The sequence below is a fragment of the Astatotilapia calliptera genome, chromosome 1 (genome assembly GCF_964374335.1).
Source record: "Astatotilapia calliptera chromosome 1, fAstCal68.1, whole genome shotgun sequence".
In the NCBI taxonomy this organism is placed as follows: Eukaryota; Metazoa; Chordata; class Actinopteri; order Cichliformes; family Cichlidae; genus Astatotilapia; species Astatotilapia calliptera.
Genome location: NC_137422.1, coordinates 5,645,598 through 5,669,103, shown reverse-complemented (window position 1 = coordinate 5,669,103; position 23,506 = coordinate 5,645,598). Strand labels below are relative to the sequence as shown.

General features: G+C 41.8%; 3 protein-coding genes across 7 annotated transcripts; 1 reads left to right on the top strand and 2 right to left on the bottom strand.

The window, feature by feature from the left end:
• Positions 1 to 801: 801 nt before the first annotated feature.
• prc1b (protein regulator of cytokinesis 1b) lies at positions 802 to 9,765 on the bottom strand. 4 transcript variants are annotated; one of them, XM_026150522.2, is made up of 15 exons: positions 9,519 to 9,765; positions 9,165 to 9,297; positions 7,080 to 7,202; positions 6,578 to 6,811; positions 6,206 to 6,376; positions 5,968 to 6,117; positions 5,711 to 5,858; positions 5,497 to 5,633; positions 3,739 to 3,834; positions 3,505 to 3,651; positions 3,310 to 3,423; positions 3,105 to 3,218; positions 2,453 to 2,635; positions 2,288 to 2,322; positions 802 to 1,373 (listed from the first exon to the last, which is right to left on the bottom strand). In XM_026150522.2, the coding sequence occupies exons 1-15, from the start codon at positions 9,527 to 9,529 to the stop codon at positions 1,325 to 1,327; spliced, it is 1,845 nt and encodes a 614-aa protein (XP_026006307.1). In that variant the 5' UTR covers positions 9,530 to 9,765; the 3' UTR covers positions 802 to 1,324. The 4 variants fall into 4 exon arrangements, with proteins under 4 accessions (XP_026006307.1, XP_080157839.1, XP_026006383.1 ...); XM_080301713.1 differs by having other exon boundaries at positions 2,530 to 2,635; XM_026150598.2 differs by lacking the exon at positions 2,288 to 2,322.
• Positions 9,766 to 9,908: 143 nt separating this feature from the next.
• On the bottom strand, positions 9,909 to 20,079 carry vps33b (VPS33B late endosome and lysosome associated). Of its 2 annotated transcripts, none has more exons than XM_026150361.2 (24): positions 19,938 to 20,079; positions 19,372 to 19,511; positions 18,581 to 18,661; positions 18,400 to 18,461; positions 18,265 to 18,314; positions 18,087 to 18,154; positions 17,951 to 17,996; positions 17,777 to 17,871; positions 17,054 to 17,158; positions 16,845 to 16,935; positions 16,693 to 16,770; positions 16,432 to 16,505; positions 16,263 to 16,349; positions 15,599 to 15,689; positions 15,445 to 15,519; positions 14,107 to 14,171; positions 13,978 to 14,032; positions 13,854 to 13,900; positions 11,514 to 11,646; positions 11,324 to 11,397; positions 10,693 to 10,794; positions 10,521 to 10,596; positions 10,287 to 10,406; positions 9,909 to 10,148 (listed from the first exon to the last, which is right to left on the bottom strand). In XM_026150361.2, exons 2-24 carry the CDS (start codon positions 19,465 to 19,467, stop codon positions 10,069 to 10,071), a joined length of 1,851 nt encoding a protein of 616 aa, XP_026006146.1. In that variant the 5' UTR covers positions 19,468 to 19,511; positions 19,938 to 20,079; the 3' UTR covers positions 9,909 to 10,068. The 2 variants fall into 2 exon arrangements, with proteins under 2 accessions (XP_026006146.1, XP_026006059.1); XM_026150274.2 differs by lacking the exon at positions 19,938 to 20,079 and adding an exon at positions 19,799 to 19,912.
• hddc3 (HD domain containing 3) lies at positions 19,877 to 22,759 on the top strand. The gene is made up of 4 exons (XM_026151310.2): positions 19,877 to 20,073; positions 21,960 to 22,015; positions 22,103 to 22,343; positions 22,534 to 22,759. The coding sequence occupies exons 1-4, from the start codon at positions 19,962 to 19,964 to the stop codon at positions 22,662 to 22,664; spliced, it is 540 nt and encodes a 179-aa protein (XP_026007095.1). The 5' UTR covers positions 19,877 to 19,961; the 3' UTR covers positions 22,665 to 22,759.
• The last annotated feature ends 747 nt before the right edge of the window (positions 22,760 to 23,506 follow it).

Sequence of the window (23,506 nt, the reverse complement as noted above, 5' to 3'; positions counted from 1 at the left end):
GTGAGAACCCTCTGAAAACTTTGGGGTTTGTGTGTCTTGATATGTTTTCAAAAATAATCTCCAAATGGGCTCCACAAAATGTTAGAGGGCAGCCTTTTTTTCCCCAACCAGTTTCTTTGTTGTCTTTGAGTGAAAAATGTATTCATTTATTTTTCTTGCTTCCAAAATCAGCCGTGATATGACGTTTCTGTGATTTCAAACATGTAACCTAAAGCCCCTCTCAGACACTCATTCCTTTTCTCATAATCTGATGGCAGCATTTTTCAGCAGGAGTCATCACGGCAACTTTACCAGGATAGACCCATATGTGCAGATCTGAACATGACACAAGCCTGAAACTGAAGCGCACAAAGACTTACGCCTGCACACGTGCTAATCCTTAGTTTGCTCTGTTAATGAGAATAGTGGAGAAAACCAAACATTCAAAAGTTCAGTTGCACGTCACCAGAGACGTGACGGTGTCACGCATGTAGGCAAACATGGTGTAACACAGCTGTTACTATAGAGCAGGGGTGGGCAATTCCAGGCCTTGAGGGCCGGTGTCTTGCAGGTTTTAGATCTCACCTTGGGTCAACACACCTGAATCACATGATTAGCTCGTTACCAGGCCTCTGGAGAACTGCAGGAGCTAATTTAGCCATTTAAATCAGCTGTGTTGGTTCAAGGACACATCTAAAACCTGCAGGGACACTGGCCCTCGAAGCCTGGAGTTGCCCACCCCTGCTATAGAGGGTTTGTCTGAATGAAGCCATGAAAAATGTGTCACTGAAACCTTTTCATGTCCAAAAAGGGGCTTTAAAGTCCTGACAGCCTGAAATCTTTATGAATTAGCTTAAAAAACACAAACAGCATAGAGACATATACAGAAACATTTAGGAAAAGGAAAAAAAAAAAAAAAGACCGAGGGAACAGTGTGAGTCTGTGTGAAATTACACTAATCGCAGCAATATATTTTCTAAACAAAGTGCAATACAGTCATACATATATGGCCTGCAGCTCCAGATTGCATAACTTTATAAAGCTAAACTTCTTATTCAACTTTTTCTCTAAAAAACAACAATGTGCAGTATAAGATATGGACAATACTATTAGAATAACTGTAAAATTATACAGCCAAAGTAGTGTTGGTTTGACTGTTCTCAGTGACAGGCAAACATCAAAAAGCTTCCTCAGGCCTTTGCTCTCAAACATTTAACACATAATATATTAATGCCTTCATTTACATGGACAAGCAGATCGCTGTGAAAGGTAGTGACACTTGTTGAACGAGACCTCAACTTTAACCAATCAGAGCGGAGAGGTCAAAGGTTGGTGGTGGTGGAGTTCAGGATGCCGTGCTGGATCTTGGCGTCAGAGGCCTTGGACAGGTCTCGCTGTGGAAAAACGAGCAGGCGTGAGCGTGACGTCACATACGTGTGCGGGCCGTTGGAGAAGACAAGACACACACTGTTAGTGTAAATCAGACAATCACACAGATATTAAAGTGCTGCTCATCTAAGTAGTGCTAGCAGCAACAGCAGTGCAGATGAATAAAGGTGTCTAAACACTGAACTTGCATTAGCCGTCGCTGACATGTCAGCACACCCAACAACGGTTAATGGTGACATTTTGGAGAACCTTCAGTGACGATGACAGCAAAAGCCAATCACAGAAGCCCAAAGAGAGCCTCGTTTAGCTGTTAGTATGAGCTTAGCTAGCTGCTCTCACATGTACGTGCTTCCTCTGTGGACAGGGTCATGATTGTGGATTTGTTTAGTTTGCTTGTGCTGTCACAGTGAAGACTTGATGAAATAAAGTAAACTCAAAACAGCTTTGGATTATTTACAGTCTAAAATAAATCTTTATTCACGTCACACTGCTCTTCGTGGAGCCCCTCAGTTGGACAATGTGTTTCAGCTCCTTCGAGCCAAATCTCTTCTCATCCGATAAGCAGAAAAGTTGAACAGGAGATGGACGGGAGCTCCTGCGCTCACAGTCACTAATGTAGACCCCACAGCTCCACACTAAGGAGGTTCCCAGTCTATGACATGCAGCGCAAAGAAACCTGATACAGAGGGCTCAGAAGCCTTGATTCACATCCACTATATCAACGATTAGTAAATTAACACAGTGTCTGAGTAACCAACTGTTAATCTATGCTACCCATAAATCTGTGCCATCACGTTTAAGAAAGTTAATTGCTAATTTTATCTTTAAGGTGATTTCTATCTTTGGTTTGAAGCATGCAGTTAGAGCAGATTAAGGCAATTAGTTAGGATTATGCAAAGTTTCAGGACTTTAAACACACCTTGATTGAACAGATTCAGTGCTGACCAAGTCCCTCTAAAATACAAATGTACAGCATAAGCATTATCGTGTACTTCATCCTTGACTTTATGCCTTAAAATGTTATTGCACAGAAACAGAGGGACCAAAATAATAAAGACATGCAGAGACAAAAGTGTTAAATTACCACAAACTCTGAATATGTGCTGGCAACAGAGGCTATGCTGAAGTTACGCTGTGGACTAGCAGGAGTCAGCAACGCACCCCTCAGAGGGCTGCTGCCCTTCAGCTGGGCCTCATTCTCTTTGTTGCATCCCTGCAGTCTCGGGTGGGGGGGTTTACAGCCCCCCGGTGTCCGCACTGCCAGGGTCTGATGGAGGAGGACAGAGTCACATCAGAGAAATACAGAGTTGTTGCTTCTTTACACCAACTCACTCAATTCCCCAAAGCACTGATAAATACACTGTTTGTACTTTAATTCATTCAAACAGAATATTTTTAAATCATGAAAGGTTTCTGCACCACTGAGACGAAAAATAAGACAACACGTGTAAACGTCCTGAAGCATTTATAGGCATGCTCTGCTGATAAGTAAAATATAACAGTCGCACAACACGATGCAACTATGGTACATTTTAGCATGAAGCAGTAAAATAGACAGGTTATAATAAGTTAGGCAATTGGTGTCTATATCGAGCTGATGGATCAATTTGACCACTTTGTGTTTAACTGACTCCAAAGACAAACCAGGAAAAACATCGAACATATTTTACGTCCGAGGCTCAAACATCAGTGAGCATGCTTTCGATGTGAACAAGTTTCCCAAAAATCAAGCCAACCTTGTTTGCTGAGAGGGGAGGGCGCGGCGCCGGCGAGCGGCAGACAGTCCCACCATAGACAGAGCGCATTGTGCTGTTAGAGGTGCCACTAGAGATGCTGGAGGTCGCATTACCCTGATAAGAGAGACGAAGCAGGGTCAGTACTGCAGAGACGGCGGCTTAATTACAGCAAGAATCAAAACCCCGACTACAAGCTGACATTTACCATCTTTCGTGATTTATTTGGGGTGGCGGTGCCCAGGAACCTGCGCTTGGTTGGGGTTCGTACTGCGGTTCCATACAACATGTCCTCCTCCGTTTGTTTGCTTTTCTTAATGTGCTGCAGAGATTGTGGAAAGACAAATCATCAGCACCCTTAGCAAACACCGTGGGTAAGCTTTTAATACAAACACACTCTTACCCTCTCCAGCTTCTCCTTCTCCTTCTCTATTCGGTGCAGCTCCCACTGCTCCTCCACGTACTGCAGAAACTTCTGGCCGTTTACTTGAAAGTCTCGACCCTGCTCCTGTTCCCACGTGTCGATCTGGGCTTTTAATCTCTTTTCAATCTTTAAAAAGGAAAGACGCGCGCACACACACGCGATTAATGCTACAGGATATTATCAGCTCAGGAAAGAGGTGGCTTTGCTCTTTACCTTTGGCAGGCTTTTAAGCAGGTCAGATCTCTGTTTCTCCTCTTTGAGAAGATTTCCTCCTCTGTTAGTGAACCTCGATGGATCTGTTGCTTTTTTCTGAAGAAAAGAAAGAAAGTGAAAGAAATGGAGATGGACCTGGAAGCAGCATTACCAAATAGAACATGTTCATTAAGGGAGTGACAAATGTTTCCAAATGAATTCAGAAATGTTCATTTAAAGTGATGAAACATGGATATTCATGTTTTATTTGTATGAACTTTTCCTGCCACACATGTTCATAATCTGTATAACAGATTTATAATTAAAAACAATTATCTGAGTGAGATTTAAGACCAGTCACAGCACATACAGAGGTCCATAAATATTTTGAGACAACTTGTTTCTAATGTTGGTTCTGTACATCACCACAGTGAATTTTAAATGAAACGACTCAGATGCAGATCAAGTGCAGACTTTCAGCTTAAATTCAGTGGGTTGAACAAAAAAGACTGGATAAAAATGTGACCAAATAAAGCATTTTAACACAACCCCTTCATTTCAGGGGCTCAAAGGTCATTGGACAAACTAATAGTTGCTTGTAAACTGTTTGCTGGCTTTGACAGCCTGAAGTCTTGAACATCCCCAGATGCTGGTTTCCTCCTTTTTAAAGCTCTGCCAGGCCTTTGCTGCAGCGCGTTTCACTTCCTGTTTGTTTGTGAAGTTTAGTCTTCAACAAGTAAAACGCTCAGTTGGGTTAAGATCAGCTGACTTACTTGGCCAATAAAGAATATTCCTCTTCTTTGCATTAATAAACTGCTGGCTTGCTTTGGCTGTATGTTCTGGCTTGTGGTCCATCTGTATTATGAAACACCGGCTAATCAATCTGACTGCATTTAGCTGGATTTGAGCAGACAGTCTCTGAACACCTCAGAGTTCATTCAGCTGCTCCTGTGTCCCTGTGCTTCAGTCCATGACGCCGTGTGTCACCGATGATGTGGTGTGCTTTGGATCATCAGCTGTTCCACACCTTCCATTCAGGTAGAGGTTGATGTCGGTTTCATCTGTTTGTCCAGATCTGTGCTGGCTTTTTGAGATGACTTCTTTTTTGCACCTTGCAATGAACCCTCTGCATTTACTTTCATGCAGTCTTCTCTTTATGGTAGACTTGGATACTGATAAGCCTACCTCCTACCTTCCTCCTGGAGAGTGTTATTCACTTTGTGAAGAATTTCTCATCACCATGGAAATGATTCTGCGATCACATTGATGTCTGTGGACATCCAGGTCTTTGTGTTGCTGAGTTCCCCACAGCTTTCTTTCTTTCTTGCACCAAACTGTAGATTTTGCCGCTCCTAATATTGCAGTAATTTCTTGGATGGATGTTTTTTTTCTTCACAGCTTAAGGATGGATCGTTTCACCTGCATGGAGCGCTCCTTTGACCAATGTGGTCTGTTTACAGCAAAATCTTCCAAATGCAAGCACCGCACCTCAAACTGCAGGCTTTTTATCTGCTTAATTAATAATGATATAACGGAGGAATCGCACACACCTGCCCATGGTCCCTTTAAAAAAACAAAACAAAACAAACAAACAAACAAACAAAAAAAAAAAAAACGTGGAGGAGCTTCAGCTCCTAAACACGTCAGAGACTCTAGAATGAAAGCTGAGTCTACACATCGTGTCCATGATCTAACTATAATTCAAATGTTTCAGTAGACATAAAACAACCTAATTTTGTGTCAGTGTTATACATGGACGTAGCTTCCTGTCAAACTCACCTCCAGCTCCAGGAAGAGTCTCCAGCTTTGCTCCCACTGCTGAACCCCTTCAAAAAGCTCTTTGTGATCCTCATAATGCTGCTTCAAGCGCTGGATCTCAGCATCGTGCAGACTTAACAGATCTTCAGTAAAGTCCTCTAAAACAATCAGTCAGCTTCAGTTTAAAAAACTGAACAAAAGGCAAAAAGAATGTGTGACAAACAAGAAAACCCACCACTAAAATATGGTGTGAAAGCCTGCCGCTGGTCTGTGCTGAGGAAGCACTTCTCCCAGAAGACAGCGATCTCAGAGCGGATGGCATCTATGACATTGCGGATGTTCTGCAGTTTGAGCTCCTCGAGACGCTGGACTTCTGTTTGTAACTGAGGAGGACAAATAAAGCTCAAACAACACGGAAAAACAGCAGCCACAGAACTGGAACTCACAGCTGTCCACAAAGAACAGGAAAAATAATCTGCAGCATCTTCTCACCGCGTCCAAATTCCTCTTCTTGGACGTGACCATGTGTTGGCTGAAAGCCTCCCTTTCCTCCTGTGGAACCTGCAGTCTGTCCCACAGCTGCTGGATCTTCTCTCTGTGACTCTCACACATGGCCTCGTTCTCTGCCTTGTGTTCCTCAAGCTGCAAGATCAACACAGCATCAGTTAGCAACTCAACAGGTTGGGCTGAAATGACGATTTATGCAAAAAAAGAAAAAGATTCTGCTCACCTGGCAAAGAAGCAGTTTGAGTGATGTAATGTTGTCTCTAGAGAGGCAAAAAGAGTCCTCATCCTCACAGACCACGTCCTTCTCAAAGCTGGTTTCGGGGACACGGTCCAGCTCCTCCATGTATAAAATGATCTGCTTTTTGAGCTCCGTGAACTCAGCGTGTCGCTTCACCTGGAAACATGAAGCAGTCAAAATGTGACATAACAAAGAGGAAGAAACAAAACCTGCTCATCAAACAGTGCTGCACCCAGACTGATCTCAGCCTGTCCAGTGACATCTCTCCTGCTTGTAGCAGTGTTCATCCCACAGTTTCTCTTCATGCAGCCACATTAATGTTCTGTTAGAGGTGTGGTTTGAACTATGAGGTCCTACCCTCTCTTCGTTCTGGTTGGCGATGTGCTGGTGGAAGTTGTCCAGTGTTTCCAGTGAGGGGACGGAGTCGGGAGCGATGCCGTACGGCACGGAGCACAGGACGTCGCACAGGTCCTGGTCCTGCTCCAGCAGAGCCTTCAGCTGCTGCATCCGCCGAGCCTTCTCCTTTATCAGGGCCTCCGCCTGTGTGCGGATGTTCTTCTCTTGCTGGAGCATGCTGATGCCAGCCTCTTCCTTAATATGCAAACAAATTTAAGAGCAAAAAGTTTTTTGTTTTTTTTTTAAAGTCACTAAATTGTCATTAAAGACATCAGCTGGTAACTACAGTGACTGACAGGCATGAAGTTAGAAATGGTTTTACAGCAAAAGGAGGAAGCAGGTTAGGCTTGTTGAATATCAATGATATAATCAGTCATTTGCCAAGGAAGATGCTCGATGACGTGTAATTAAATGTTTGATTCAGTTTCCAGTTAAACACGTTGAGATGGAAACGCGCTGTTACCTCGAACACGGGCAGCTGAAGCTCCAAGCAGAGTTTCTCCATTTCTGTTTTGCATGTCTGAAGGCTAAGGATGAGCCTCTTTTTCAGAGATTCCTCTTCTTGAATCATCATGTCTAATAAATTCTGTTGGAGAAACGCAGCAAATCAAACAGGAGTTTAGTGTAAATATCAAAATTCTCTTCAACAGCTGATCACGCACCTAAATAATCACGCTTCCTGTAATTATTTAGGAAACAGTCATTTCAATTTCCATTTCAGTTCATGAAATCCAGATATAATCGGCAACAAAGACTTTGGTGGTTAGCATACTGCTCCTTGTAAAGGTAAACCAAAGAGCTAGCACAGTTCTTCGTTTTAAAATGCACATTAGGATAGCAACAACTTACCCAAACTATGGTATCTGTTTAGATATTAGTTCTGATGTTTCTACTGAAATAAGGGGGATAAAATAAATTTTGAACAATCACCAATTCTAGTTGGGACTGAATCAGCTGATATTAATTTGCACTGAGTGGCAAAAATTGCTTTCAGTCCTGATGCACTTCTGCTGGTGTCATGACTTTCCTTGGCTTTGAATTCTTTGCATGTGTGGATTGGACAGGTTGTTACTGACTTCTGGTGAAAACTTCATGTCAATAGCACAGAAATATATTTACTTCCAGATGCATCTGATCTGCAGATAACTTTAACTCTATTGTAGTTTTTAGACTATAATAGGCATCACTACAGTGGCTATCAGCTTTCTTTCCGAAGCGGAGCTTTCAACTCTGAACAAACTCATAAAATGTTGTGTTTCATGGGTCACATGACTCCTCTCCCACACAAAATGAGCTACATGTCTACTCCAATCAGATGATGACAAAATGATCTTCTATAAAGAATCTGAAAAAATAAACAGTAAAATGTAAGTGTTGCAAAAGATCAAGCAATGGATGCTGCAGCAACCTGACGATGCAGCACACAGAGCAGTGAAATAAACTCTCAGTGCTGCTGTTTATTTCTAAGGTTAGTGCTGCACACATAACAGTGAAACATTAAATGTTACCACAGCATAATGAAGGAGACGCTTTACTTTGTAGTCAGATCAGCAACAAACTGATGTTGCTGACCGAACAGGCAGAGGTGATGCGCCCTGCGCTCTAGTGGCTGCAGCTGCAGTGTAAAAGCCATCTGCTGCGACCGGCTGAGGTATTAATATCATCAGAGTTGTAAATATTTTCCACTGCCAAAGATCTCTTAGTAACAAGCCTTGCCACTCTACAGTCATATTGAAATATTTCTGAGTACTTGTTCAGGCAGATATTTTGAAGCGTTGTCTAAATTAGGGTTGTCCAAACTCCCCTGATGTCAGCAAGTCAAAAAAAGAGCATGAGATAGCAAAGGGTGAACATCACAGAGAACTTGTCATTGACAAAGAGCACAGCTGTTCCACAAAGATGTAAGAGACAGGTTTTTCTTTTTGCCACAGTGATGCACACGTAATGTCTACAGAGTTCACGAAGTGTTTAAAAACAAACAAACAAACAAACAAACAAACAAACACACAATTTACATTTCTTTTAAAGGAATGCACTCATGTTTCTTAAGAGGTCTCATGTTGCACTCTTCTGTTCTGCAAATGGATGATTCATTAAGTGTGACCGTTTTTATCCACCGAAGATCAAACTGAGCAGCATGTAAACAACAGACAATTCGAACAGAAAAACTACAATCTGATGACAAACTGCTCACAGGTGTGATGACTTTGCCCAAACACAAGGCTTTAAAAAGCCCCTCCCCCGGGAAGTTTACCTTCTCCCACTACCTTTGCTGTTGCAGATTTTCCGGATTCTTTGAATGTCTCCAGTCTCGTTTCGCTCATAATGAATGCAAGCATCAATCCCATCCTTCTTTATTGCTGTCATTCAGATTTACACTCACCCAAAGCACCCTGCACCATCCTACATCATGATAGGACCCAGACTCCGTGAAACACCACTAGCCTAAAACTTAAACCCGGTCACAATCCAGCAGGTGCATTTGAGTCACTGACACATCAGCAGTGATCAGAGGTTACACATACTGTTACATGTGAAATGGTCTCACCTTTATGTGACTTTTGACTACATTAGTTCTCTGTAGTCTCTGGTCCTCCGGGATGCCGATCTCCTCCCAAATGTCCTTCAGGTGGCACAGCGCTTTATTCAGGCACGACACAGCCTCCGCTGCGAGTACCTCGCTAAAAACAAACGCAGGAGACACCGTCGTTTATTAATACAGGATTCACAAGCTATCGATAATCCAGCCGTTCGTAACATTATAACAACAGGATTTTTGTGGAACACGCACACATCAATTACGAACTGCCTTTGACATTAGCTAACAGTAAGCTGCTAAGAGCCCAATATATAGTTTACAAACACTGACTCCACTGCGAGAAACAAGGAGACTTAAACATACCTTTTCCTCATCGTTAAATTCCAGAGCCCGTTACAATTACAGGTAAAAACCGTTTAAAACACCTGTGGAAAAGTCAAGCCTCAGACGGCCGCCTCTCTCCTGCGCCCAGTCCGTTTGTACACAGTTCAAAATACGCGACTCGCAGCGTCCCGCTCTCCGATTGGCCCGTGCTGCCAGTGCGCTCGTTTTGTCACACCACATCGGGCCGCCAGGGTTTCTTCTACCCATTGCATGCAATGAACTGCACGTCGTCGAAAAAACAAACGCAACGATCGCACGGGCGGTGCGCTGACGTCACGTAGTAGAACAGAAGAAACTGCAGTTAATTTTAAACTGATGAACTCACAGCAGAGCCGGGCAGCCGGTAAACGCGACTACATAGAAACCAACGAAGATGTTAAGAAACGTTTATTCACTTTACACATCTTTACAGTTCTCGCGTCACCAGAAACAGACCAGAATGAAGCATTTCTTTATCTTTAATGCCAGTGTTGGAGGAATGCATAGCGGCTCCTCAGCAGTTCTGTCCATAATGAAGTGCTGCCAGGCTTCATACGTGGTTGTCCAGCAAAGCCTCCAGGAGTCTGGAACTGTTTGTAATTGCAGTTGTAACCACAATGAATTTATAACCTGAGAGAAAAAAATAGAAACGGTTGTTATTTTCTGCTTTTCAACAATACAATAAAAAATACATCTCCCATTTCAGAAGATGTTTTTCACATTTTTTATTTTTGCTTAAGTGGCCCTACACCCCATCACAATGTTTACCTTTCTCTCTGCCGAGGAACCGAAGGGCCGAAATCTCAGAGTAGGTGCATCCACCAAGAAACATGACCAGTATGATACGCTGAGTGTCGTTCTTTCCCCTTGAATCCACTCCGCTGCTCCCTGATCAGAGAAGGAGAACAGTGATCAAATCTGTTAGACGTCTGTTACAACAGTCTCCTTTTCTGTTTTAGCATTAGCCTCAAACGGATCCATTATACCTGCCATTGAACTAACCTGTAACTGCAAATTCATGACCATTTAGCAGCCTGGTGACTTCTTCAAGCCCCGTCCAACCGTCTCGCTCCAGCACCTATGCAATACATACCGGGAATAGAATTTTATTTTAAAGTTACCATGGCTGCCCCCCCATCATATCCACAGACTGAATGTGTCCTGGTTGACTTACTTGTTCGATGAGTTTGCAGCTCAGAGGGATGTAGGCACCACTGAAGATATAAGCCATGTCTCGAGGGACACGCAGGTCATATTCTTCATCCGTCTTTGGCACCTTGATGCAAAATATGATGAGCACGTTACCATTTGACACAATCAGAAATGAAAAACAAAATGCCTTTAGGAAAAGTATGTGCTGTATTTTTTTTTAAACTAAATAAAGTTAATTAAAGAGAATATATGTTACTGTTTTGTGTCATATATAGTGTTATGATTGCAGATGCTCGTTAAAAGTGTCAAACCATGAGGTCAGCCTATGTGAAAGAAGTAAACAGTGATTTTTTTTTTTACTTGTGGCTCTGTCTGATGTCACTGAGAGGACACTGCTAATATGGTCATCCCAACTTAAAACTCGTTTCTCTGTTTGGGCCAACCAATCAGAAAAAAGATTAAAGAGAGGGATGTTTTACAAGGAGAGGAGATTTTTTTAAAAGCCTTTTTTCCAAGCAGGATGAACATAGTGCTTCACCAAGGCTCAGTACACCATAGATAAGGTTTATTTTGAACCGTGAACCATACAAAGTTGTTCTTGTAGAGTCCACAAATACAACTAACCAAAGATGTTCACCTAAACAATAATTTACCAAGTTAAGTTTTCTGCTCAAGGCTCTGAAATTGCTCTTCTTTGCCAGAGAGGAAAAGGCATCTGTCAGTTTTCCTGGAAACAAAGAAGAAGAAGAAAAGTCAAACAGCACGTGTGTCTTGATGCACAGAGCAATGCAGGGTTTCCTGTAAGTGGAGAAGGCTAAAACTGCGCTGAGAAGCCACTGTCACCTGCAGTTTTATCATTAACCAGTTTGCCCACTTTGCTCTCCATTACAGTGAGCGTCTCTCCCGGCTGTTGCTCGACCAGCAGCCCAAGCTGCCTCAGGTTGGAAAATGTGAGCAGGTGATCCACTCCATAGCTCTGATGAGGTCAGACAGAGAAAAATGTCAGGCATTGGACCCATGGCTCTTTATCAAAATGAGCACACACTTAACAAGCCAAGGCTGGCAGCAAAGAGCAATCTGCCACTACAGGCTGCCTGATCAGATCTGTGACAAAAGCCTGTGATGTCCCCAAACAGCTGGACGCTGCACGTTCTCCAAAGCATTACTCTAAGAGGAGGAAATGATCTTTGTTCAGCTACAGACTGATTTACATTTCATGCTCCAGTGTAGGGATAGGCTGTATTATTATTTTCCCCACGGGGCCAGACTGTTAAATTAAGTGAAAGCTCACAACGAATAAATGAAAAATTTAGTGATGATTTAAGCTGAACTCAGATTCTTTTACAATCAGATATTTGTGAGCCTACAAGTCCCGAGTCTTTGTTTAAAAAATACATTTCATTGTCATCTCAGGTTACAAAGATACAAACATCATTTGAGAAAGCAGCCGCTCTTTCCAAGACAATCATTGACACAATGCTGCATTTGATGAAATGTGAAGGTTGTTTTGTTTGAAGACATTACAGGGTGACTGAGATGGTTACAGGCATATTTGAGCTGCACAAAACACACACAAAGCAAAGAAAGAAGTGTGTGTGTGTTTGCTATTTAACAGGCAAATGTAAGATAAGATAAGATAAGATAAGATAACCTTTATTAGTCCCACACGTGGGAAATTTGTTTTGTCACAGCAGGAAGTGGACAGTGCAAAAGTTATGAGGCAAAAATTAGAATACAATAAGAATAAATACAGTACACAACTGTACAGAATAGAATAAAATAAAATACTATATACAGTAGAATAAAATAAAATAAATATACAATAAGATATAATAAAATATACAATAAGATGTGTAGAAACTGTGTTATAACTGTGCAGCTGCTTTGTGAGAAGTTCTGCTGTCAGCCTGATTTTCTCCGTCTCAGACGGGTTTCTCCTCGGCGCTCTGGTCTTCCAACAAACAGATTGGACTTTTATTCACCAAGAGCTCCAAAAATGACAGATAGGAGTGTTTTCTGGCACAAATCCCTTACGGCCAGTATCAGCCTACATGCTGTTTGTATACTTGAATCTTTTTTGAGCAAACATGAACAGAAAATAGCATTAAAAAATAAATAAAAATAAACAGCAGAAAATACCATTTCAAGCAAAGGTACAAAAATGCTGACACTAAAAGCTTTTGTACTTCTACCACAAATTACTTGAAAAAAGTGATCAGTAACTAACTACTGATTACTTCCCCCCAAGGTAATCCTGTTACTTTACTGATTACTTATTTTCAAATTAGTTACTTAGTTACTTTTTAAAAACACGATTTACAACCTGAATAGGTGATAAAGCGATAGATCTTTCAGCCCAATTCTACTTTTTCTACATAATCTATCATATAAAATGTAATCAAATGGAAAAGTCTCTTTTTAAAACTTGTTTTATTAGTTTTAATCTTTTAACTTTATGCATCAAGCAAAAATGTAATTATATGCAGCATTCTCTGACTGGAAGAAATTTGTTTAACATTTAAATGTATTTTCTGCACATTTCTGCACATAAAATAAAATATTTTTTGTGTTTACACTCAGTCTTTCAAATAGATGCAAGTAAAACACAGCAGAAAATAAATAAAATCAAAGACTCAGCAGTCCTGTTGCTCTATTTTCAGCAGCGGTCAGTGGAAGAATCCGCGAGTTTCTCTGTGAATTTCCCATTACGTGGCAGCTACTCGGTGCTTGCTCGGACGTTTAGGGTTTTTTCGCTGTAAAAAGAAGTTTTCTTCCCACGCACAGCGGACACTAATGTTTTTGTCACTTTTTATGGAATCAAACTCAAAGTAAGGTCAGTACTTCCACGCTTTAAACGCTGCACGCTCATACTCTCTCCCGCACTCGATATATGATCCATTGTTGATCTGCACACAGCTGTTACCACGAACGTCGCACTCGCTTACGTCACTGTCATGAGACATTCTCGCAAAAAAAAAATCAAAAAAAATCACGGTTTTAGTAACGCAGCGTTCCTACGGGAAAGTAACAGTAATCTAATTACCATTTTTGCAATAGGAATCCCTTACTTTACTCGTTACTTGAAAAAAGTAATCGGATTACAGTAACGCGTTACTTGTAACGTGTACTGCCCATCTCTGTCTCCCACAACAAAAATACTCTGAGAGATTTGTTGTACCTCACCTGCAAATACTGTGCTTTCAATGAGCGGTAGTCTTTTGGCAGCAGTCCTGCAGGAAAACAGCATCACAATAGTTGTAAACAGGAAAGACAACAGTCTGTGACGAATCAGTGAAGGATGATTCACCGTTTTCTGTGATAGACAGCAGACAAAGCAGCCGCAGACTTTCTATCATGGACACCTAGAAAGGAGAAAAAGAGTCATTCAGACTTTTTGGCAGTGCGCTTATTGCTGAACTCTTTTAAGAACACTCACCTGTCTGTTGATGTGCTCCTCTATGTAAGAAATGCATTCACGGATTTCAAATCCTTCCAGTAACACTGGGAAAGCACAAGGAAACAAGATTTGCTGCTCCTGGGGTTAAAACACTACAAACTATTATCTTTGACAACTTTTAGTAGCGGACACACACAAAATGAACTGAACCACTTAACGTGCAGCATGGAGACAGGAGCACACACAGGAACACAGGTGTGTTTGTTTACCCATCTCTGCAGGACTTTATTCCACATCAGTGCACTTCAAGCCAGGCACTGTTGTCTCACAGTAAAAGTTTCTATGTGGAGTTTGTTCTCTTAGGTTATTCTGGCAGCTCACAGAGACGTGGCCACAGGTGTGACTGTGAGTATTAATGGTTGTCTGTCTGTGTGGTAGGCCCTGCACTGGACTAGGAATCTGTCCAGGGAGTGTGCTCTCCCTCTTGCCCTGTGACAGGATAGGCTCCGCCCTCCTGTGGCCCTAAACTGGATAAGTGTTTAAGGAAATAGATTTATGGTTGTATGGCATTCTCAAGCCTCACATTTAAGTGCTAAAAACTACCATAAACCTAACTTAACTATGGTCCAAGTCTAAACTGTCACTGCTTATAATCCCACTCTTAACACTGATCTTACTGTTCTTCTCCCAGTCTTGGAAACAGGGCACACAGAAAACAATGCAGCAGTTTTAGGCATCACATCGTCACCAGTCCCCGTCGTAACCCAGGGAGATAATGTTGCTGCTTCAGTGACCTTTGCTGGGTTTATGACTGCCTGCTTGTGATGCATTTAGGGGGCATCTGTAAATTGTAGTAATAAAAAAAGATAACCCAAGTTACACCCTTCTCAAATGGGATCATCTCTAGTTCATTTAAAGTACTGAAAACATGAGACTCATCGGTCAGCAAAGTCTTTGGAGAGCTTTCATGTTCTTGCACACACGTATGAAACCAACAAACATGGAGCTTGTTTTGTGCTTTAAGGCGTTAAAGTCCCTTAACCTCCTAGGACCTGGCGTCCACATGTGTGGGCATCACATTTTGGGTTATTTAGACCAAAATAGACAATTTTGCACTACAAAAGTGATATCCACTTATGAGGACATTATACTGCTAGTGTTCGATCGAAATGAATATCCTCATATGTGGCTCTCATTTTTCTTAGAAACAAAAATCAGGTAAAGAAAATATCTGGTAATTCTTTGTTTTTACATTCATCGGGTCCCAATATGCCCAAATATCAAAGAGAAATTAAAAATGCTGCTGTGGAAGAGTTAGGGTCTTAGGAGGTTAAATGAAACGTGATTGGAACAAAGAGCAGAGCGGAGGATTCTTACAGTGTTCTGTCTTCAGCAGCTCCTGAAAGTCCTGCTTTGTTTTCTTCTTCATTATCGACTCGCTGGCACCAATGTCTGGAAGAGAAAATGCTCTTCAGCAACGCAGCCGTGCAGATATGGCTCGGAGTCAGCGGTAGGATACTGTAACACTCACGCAGGCTCAGCAGTCGATGTTCCTGCTTCAACCCTTTCAGCTCCTCTGACACAAACGTCTTCATCTGCTTTATGTCCATGCCCCGACGTTTCTGTAGAGTTATTAAAGAAAACCAGAAAAAAGGTGTTAGCTGTTATCCTTACTGGTCACTAATGCTTCAGCTACGTCATAATTACCCCACTGAAACACTGCAGGGTAACCTGACACTATGTAACTAAATGTAACTACACATCGCATCAACGCAGCCCAACACTACTGCGAGGGGTTCAGCACCATCAGATCATCCGGACAATTTCCAGATACTTTTTTGTTGTAGTTTTTGAGACAATAACAATTATAGCATCAAAGTGTCAAGATAAAGACTCACAAACGTCACCCCAGCAAATTCCTGGACCGAGATCACTGAAACTACTGGAACGTACAGAGAAAGAGGAAAAACTAGAGGGACAAAAATGTTTGCTGACCTAAACAGAGAGCGCAGACGCAGGAGCATTTTATTAGTTTCTATTGGCTGGCATCGCACATAAAACACGACCACGAGGTAATAAACACGTAACGCACCAGTGCAAATATAAATGCCATTTTTCAAGGTTGTGCCGTACAAAGACTCTTCAAATCGAGCCACGGGTGCAATGATTGCTAAGCAGTATCAACATTCACTCACGTCATATGCAGTCTGCAGATTCCTGGCTTTCTGACTGAGAAAACCAAAGACGTTGGAGAAATGCTCATTTCTGATTTCACTGAACACCTACAAAACATTAGACACACTTTTCTATTAGAATCACGACAATTATCAAAGTGCAGCTACCGCAGACTAAGACGAGCCTTACCTTATCGTGAGAGTTCAGCATCACTTTCACACTTTTGTCAGAGGCGGTAACATCAGGTCCAAACTCCACACATCCTGCACACCAGTTGGAATGATCACACAACATATGGATATTTTTTAAAAGAAACACCACAACCAGCAGCGTGGCTTCAAAAGAGCTAAGAATGTGAGGGCGAAATGCTCTGCTCAAGAGGTCAGAGGTGACGTGTTTCTTCCAGGCATAAAGTGAACGTGTGAGTGGATTCGATTTACTGACACCTACCACATTTGATTCTAAAGATGTCATCAACAAGTCCTTCGTAGACAACTTGTGAGCACAGAGGAGTAACAAAGTCCACATCTGCAATGATAACGACGACATTAGAACGGGAACGGCACGGCCCATCGTCCTCTGAGATCACTGCGCCTCCTCACCTCTGTCAATAAGGAAAACATTCCCAATTTCAGCCTGACGAGCTTTTTGTTCTCCCTCTTCAACCTGCTCCCTCCACGACTCGTACGCCATCTGGGATCACACAGAATTACCATCAGCAACAGACCAAAGCAGGTGACGGACAAACTGGACGTGAAAAAGTTAAACTAGTTTGTATCAGACTAGCTTCTGGTCTCTAATCTTACAGCACCTTTGAGCAGCGCCCAATCCCGTAGACCTTTGAGAATGGGCCGTACAGGGAGTACAGGAGGTGGAGAGCACTGCCGGCGGTCCTCACCCAGCGCTGGTCTCCAGCCTGGAAAAATACAGGATGCATCAGAGATTTTGTAGTTACACTTCTGATTCAACTACGGGCTTATAAATTCAGCAATGAACAGCTCAAATGTGATGATTTGTTTCACTATGATTATTAACACATTAGTAACACTACAATGCCCAGACTTCCTTTGTGCGGTTGGCTTCAGAAATGAGGAAATTAAGGAAAGAAACGACGAAAACTCAAAACTAAAGCTCGAGGACAAAAACTGTGACACGTCTGGACAACGGTACGAGCAGCTCTGTGTTTCTCACAAAAACATGTTTGGATGTCAAGGTGTCTGTAAACCACGTGGAACAGTAAAAACACAACGAACTTCAGATTTCAGACTGAGTCTATAACGTTTTATTCAAACGTCTAAAACTGAATCAAACACTGATGCAGAGCAACAAGTCATGCATGCATCCAACGAGCATGTGAGGCCAATATTTCTTTTCTTTTCTTTTCTTTTCATCATTTACGGGAAACAGCTAGCTCATTAGCTGCTCGTGTTCACTCATTAGTCTGTGTACTGCTGCAGAACCTCTTCACATTAACAAATGATGACTAAAACACTGACTAGAAAAGGATTTAGACAAGGAATTGGCCTCTACTAACCAGGAAGTTGTCTTGAAAGAATTCTGGCAGCTCCAGACTGATGATGTCATCATCAAGAGGAAGCAGGTAGAAAGGCCACTCGTCTATGGACACATCTACAGGAAAGGCAAAAACAGCTTTTACACTTCTCCTCACTCACACTCGTCATTCCTGCAAAAAGAGAAAGATGCCTACCGCCAAAGATCCCCTGCTCCTCCAGCACGGCCTCACACGCATAGAACTGGTAACACAAAGAAGGGTCAGCAGGTCAGTATCAAGCACTCGAAGCATTACAAGTACAGCACGGACACAAGACAAGAAAGAGAAATACCTTCTGAGGGGTAAAGATGATCTTGTATCTTCGGGATTTTCCAGGTACCTTGTCTGTGTTCACTACATCTGCAACAAAAATGCAGATGTCACTTTGCTTCAGTTTCATCCATTTTACCCAAAAGACTTTATAATAAAACCATCAAGACAAGAGATAAATAAAAAGAATCTCCGTTTACCACATATCCATTTCACAGTTTGTATTCTTGGACGGATCAGGAAACAGAGCCTGGAAAAAGAGCAACGCCACATTGTCAGGTGGGCGCGTCAGGTGTGTGGGTACAATTCTGTAAGGTATGAAGGTGCAGGCTCACTGATCTGAGGTGCTGATAACAGGTTTGTGTTCCACTTTGTAGAGTTTGTCCACTTCATGTTGCTGAAAGAAAATGGGGGGGGGGGGGGGGGGGGGACAAAAAGCTTTTAAAGACCTGCTGAAAGTGCAGTAATCCTGAAGAGATCAGAACAGGCAGGAGAGCAGCAGCTGATGCAGTTCACCTTTAGTGTTGATACATTTGCAATACGATCCAGCGGGCTCATCAAGTCTGCCTCAATGAACAGGTCCTTCTTCCCGGGCAGCTGTGACACAAGAGAACGGCTTGTAGGACAATCTGCTCTTCACAACACAAAAAGCATCGCTTGTTTTGTCTTCACCGAGTTGGAAGTACATCACAAACTAATGCGTGCATGGCTTAGTCTGCACACAGCTTCTACACTTTCTCCACTGATTCTGACAATGTTCATTTTTGCCTAATTAAATGAAATTAAACTGTAAAACTGAGTCCTAAGGCAAAAGTAAACTGTAGTTTGGTGGGGACAATTTTCATGTTAAGACAGTATAGTTCAGCACATAGGAATATTTCTCAACATAAAATCTCAAGTGAATCGCTGCAACCTTAGAAATAGACATGATTCTGCAGCAGAATTCACTCCATTAGCTGGTGGGCACTTTTAAAAGCCACTGCCAGTGAAACTGCTTGTTGTTATCTCCATAAACACAATTTATAATTCTATAAAACAAACAAGAAATACAGTAGACTTCATTAAAAACATAGAAGGCCAAAGCAGTCTCTATTTTCTGACATCACTGAGGTCCTTCAACATCTACCGGACGCTGCTCAGGATGTTTGATGAGTCTGTGGTGACGTGTCGTGAATGGGTGTGCAGTCAAATGATAAAGTATAATAATAAAAAAACAAAAAAAGAAGAACAGTGCCATATCCATGCTATACATGCCAGTCATATTACTGATGTATATGTCTTCGGCAGGAGCTGTGACGTGCTCCTACCTGTTCCAGCAGGTAGATGAGCTGATCTCTGGCCAGCCTCTTGAGGATGGAGAAGTCGGGGAGCTCCGGGGAGTCTCTCCTGGCACTGTGAGCCATGCTGGACACACGACGGAGACCGGACAACACTCAGGCATCCACGACTGGCATAAACAAAGAAAATAAATAAATAACTCATATACAAATATAATGTTTAATAATGGAGATACAAAAACCAGCAGAAACATATAAGACAGAGATCTGTGCTGTGATTATCCTCCCTGCTGGCTTAGCTTCAAAGCTAAAAACACATTCATCATATAAATGCTGATATAATCGAATACACTGACAGTACTTTGTAAAATTCTCCCTCGAAATATAAAATTAATGCCAGAAATTTGACCGTTTATGTCTTTTGAAACATAACGCTTTATCTTAAGTTAGGAGCTACCTGCTTCCGTAGCTAAATAAGTGGAATGATCCCACGAACAGTTGTTTCCCCCCGGATCATAATACCAACGGACCGCTACACTTGCTCGAAAGACGTTGAAAATTAAATAACCTAATAACGCGGTTTTTTTGTCACTGACCTGACAGGACGTGATTTTTACACCATGAACTCAGACGCAGCTTTGTTGTTAGAAACTGTTCAATTTGCCGCAGAGAAACACCGCAACCAGCGACGTAAAGATCCAGAGGGAACGCCGTATATAAATCACCCCATAGGTAGGTGTGTTTTTACGGTAGTATGATGCATTCACTGCCTGTACGTAAACCCGTGAAGTTTCTCACTCTTATCTTTAAAAGAAAAAGAAAAAAAGTTTCTGATGTTTAACTGATACGATACCGGAAACCGTGGAATGAGGAGATTGAATTAAAACCCAGTTATCAAACTTAATTATGTTCATAGTGGACATTATATAACAGTATCTGCTGCGGCGACACCTTGTCAACAAGGGAGTCGCCGAAAGGAGCGGTATATTAGAACTAACCAGTCAAGTTATCAGGGTTTACTCGCCTACTACAGCTATATCACTAACATTATATGTTTACCATTTTATGGCAACAAATAGTTTTGCAGAAACGATGTTTCTGCAAGACCTTTATTTACCTTTATTTTATTTGATTCTAGTGATAATACCCTGCCGTGTAATAGCGATACGTTATTTTTCGACTTTAAATTTGTATAGTGTATAGTCTCACAGGGAGGTGGAGGTCGATTGATCTGTTTTTTTGTTCAGGGGTACAAAACTAATGGCTTTTTGTGTGCGGGGGATTTAGCGGCATCTAGTGGTAATGCCGCAGATTTCAACGAACCTAATATCTCCTCCACTACTCACTGCTCCGTTTTTCTTTGCTGAGCTAATGATAGCACTTGGCAGTGCTTTTCCTGTCAGGGCTCCAGACCACTAGAGCTGTGGGGGACTTAAAGGGACAAACTTTGAAAGGATAAAGGAACGCACCAAAAATAATACTGAAAAACATAAATTATTTTCCCTCAAATCTAATTTCCATGTATCGATTTTTATTATATTGTCTTTGCTTTTATTTATTTTTTTTACCTTTTCCCCCCAAATTCGTATTTTTACATTTCTTCAGACATTCTGCTTTATTATGCAAAAGAGGAGCTAGTGATTGTTTCAAAATATCTTTTGAAACGACAGTTCAGTGGATTTGTTTATCGTGGTGTTAGCAAGGAGCACCATAGATGGGCAGCCAGTGATTAAGCTCCCTCCTTGTGTCCCTGTGTGTAAAGGAAGTTTCTGATGGTTCGTCTGCTTGTTCTGTTTGAGTTTTATTTTCCTACTTACAAATGAGACCTATGAGCTATGTTATAGTGGGGAGGTAGAGTGTACAGCCCGATCCGGCGGGGAGGTGTGGGAAGCCAGATCAGGCGCCCCCCCCCCCCTTCCGGCTCTCCTCTCTGCTCACTCCTGTCTTGTCCCTTTTGTCTTACTTCTCTCTATCACCTTTTCTATCCCTTTGAAGAAGTGAGGCTCCATAAATGCTAAAGAGGTAAGTATTAGTTTTTAGTTGCAATGATTAGATAGAAAAATAAACCATAGAAACCTAAACAGAAGAAAGAAGAAGAGAAATAACAATGTTAACATAAACCAGTGACACACTCCAGGGCTGAATCAACCCTGGCAGGGCCTCCTTGGATGAGGGTGTCTAGTGATAATGGCCAAAACACCCGATGAATTCAAGGTCCACTACTGACGATGTGTCCCAAATTTTAATATGAAAATGTAGATCAGATCTCTAATCCCTAAACCTAACCAAGGAATTAAAAATGGCAGATTAGCGTTGGTAAAAGACCTAAAGTTGAGGAATAACGATGTGTGCTGCTGGCAAAGTTTCTGGGCTTTCCTCATAACAGCCATCCCTCAAGATTCTCTCCATTTAAAGCAATGCATTATCAGGGACTGTAACATCTAGTCCTTTTACTGAATGTAGAAACTTAAAGTGCTGGAGGAGCTCTTCAGAGAGGAAATGTCTGATTATAAATGAGTTTTCTTGTTCTATAAGTGACTTCTCTTAGCAGTCTGGAAACAGTGAAGGTTCTTGTTTACAGTCTTGTTTACTCACAGCTCTCTGTGTGTGCTTTTAAGGAGTAGCGAGAATCCTCAGCCACGAAGGGGGCGTCACAGATATCGAGGTTTTGCAGGTGAGTTATCAGTTGTTACCTGTTAGTCACAGTCACGTGCATGCATTCTCGCATCAGTAATCCTGTGTGCTTCCTCCTGCCCTGCAGGCCGCCCTGCTTCATGACACAGTCGAAGACACCGACACCACCCCCGCAGAGCTGGAAGCTAAATTTGGTGTAACTGTGGCTCGCATTGTTCAGGAGGTGACGGATGACAAGAGCCTGCCCAAGCAGGAGAGGAAGCGTCTACAGGTGGAACACGCACCTCACTGCAGCCAACAGGCCAAGCTGGTTAAACTGGCTGATAAACTGTACAACCTGAGGGATCTGAACCGCTGCACTCCTGTTGGTCAGTACGTCTCTGGACACAGTGCTGTTTCCTACAATAAATGGGATGCTGTGTAAAAATAAAAAAATAAAAAAATAAAAATTAAAAATGAAGAGGATGAAATGCTTTGGAACACTTTATTTATTTGGCAGAAGTGCAAAAGACAACATAACAAACGTTGTTCAGTTATGTTTCTGAATGTGCTTGGCAGGTTGGACAGCTGAGCGAGTGCAGGAGTATTTCCTGTGGGCCTTTGAGGTGGTGAATTGCCTGAAAGGAACCAACTTGGCTCTGGAGAAGAAGCTAGAGGAACTCTTCAAAGAGAGAGGAGTCCAGCTCTGACAGGAGGGCCACAACACAGTGGAGAATGGGCTATTTCGAATGCAAATAAAATGCTTTTTGTTTGTAAATATTCAAAATAAATCAAATTTCATGTACATTACAGTGTCCTTTAGTTTTCTGTTCTGTTTGTAATGTTTTTGCAGGCTAGTTGAATCCCCGAGTGTCTGATGTTGTGGTGTTTAGTAATAGTGAAAAAGTAAAAGATACTACTCCCCATTTGGTAATTGTAGCTTGTGGACTGTGATGGTGCGTAAGCCTATTTAGATATAACACACATTTGCAGGACTGCATTACACAAAGCAAACAATTTGGCACAAAGTGTTTTTCACTATCCCTCAGGGTCTGTTAAAAATCACCACCCTTTCAGCTTGTTAGTGGCCACAAGTGGCCACCTACAGATTAGGTCTGTAATTTTTTATTATTTTTGTTTTTTTGCCATTTTTTTTGCATAAAGCTTTTAAGTAACTTCAGTTCTTTCCATAAATATAAAATAATTATTACTTTTTTATTTTTTAACCCTTTAAACACCAGTTTGTTTGTCCACTGCACCAGCTGGACGACAACCTCAAATCTCGCAATTTTATATAATTGCATTGCTACTGAAATTTCTTGTATTATTAATAGTAGAGTCTGGGGCATGTAATTGATTCACATCAACATTGATTATAATGCATTGTTATTTTAGTGCAGAGAGAGCAAAAACATAAAAAACCCCTTTCAGACTGTTAGTGGCCAAAAGTGGCCACCCCTTGTTTACATTTACAAAATGCTATAAAATTATTATATATTAAGAAAAATGTCCAGTTTTTTTTACATGATTTTTTAGATTAGCATCAGGGCTG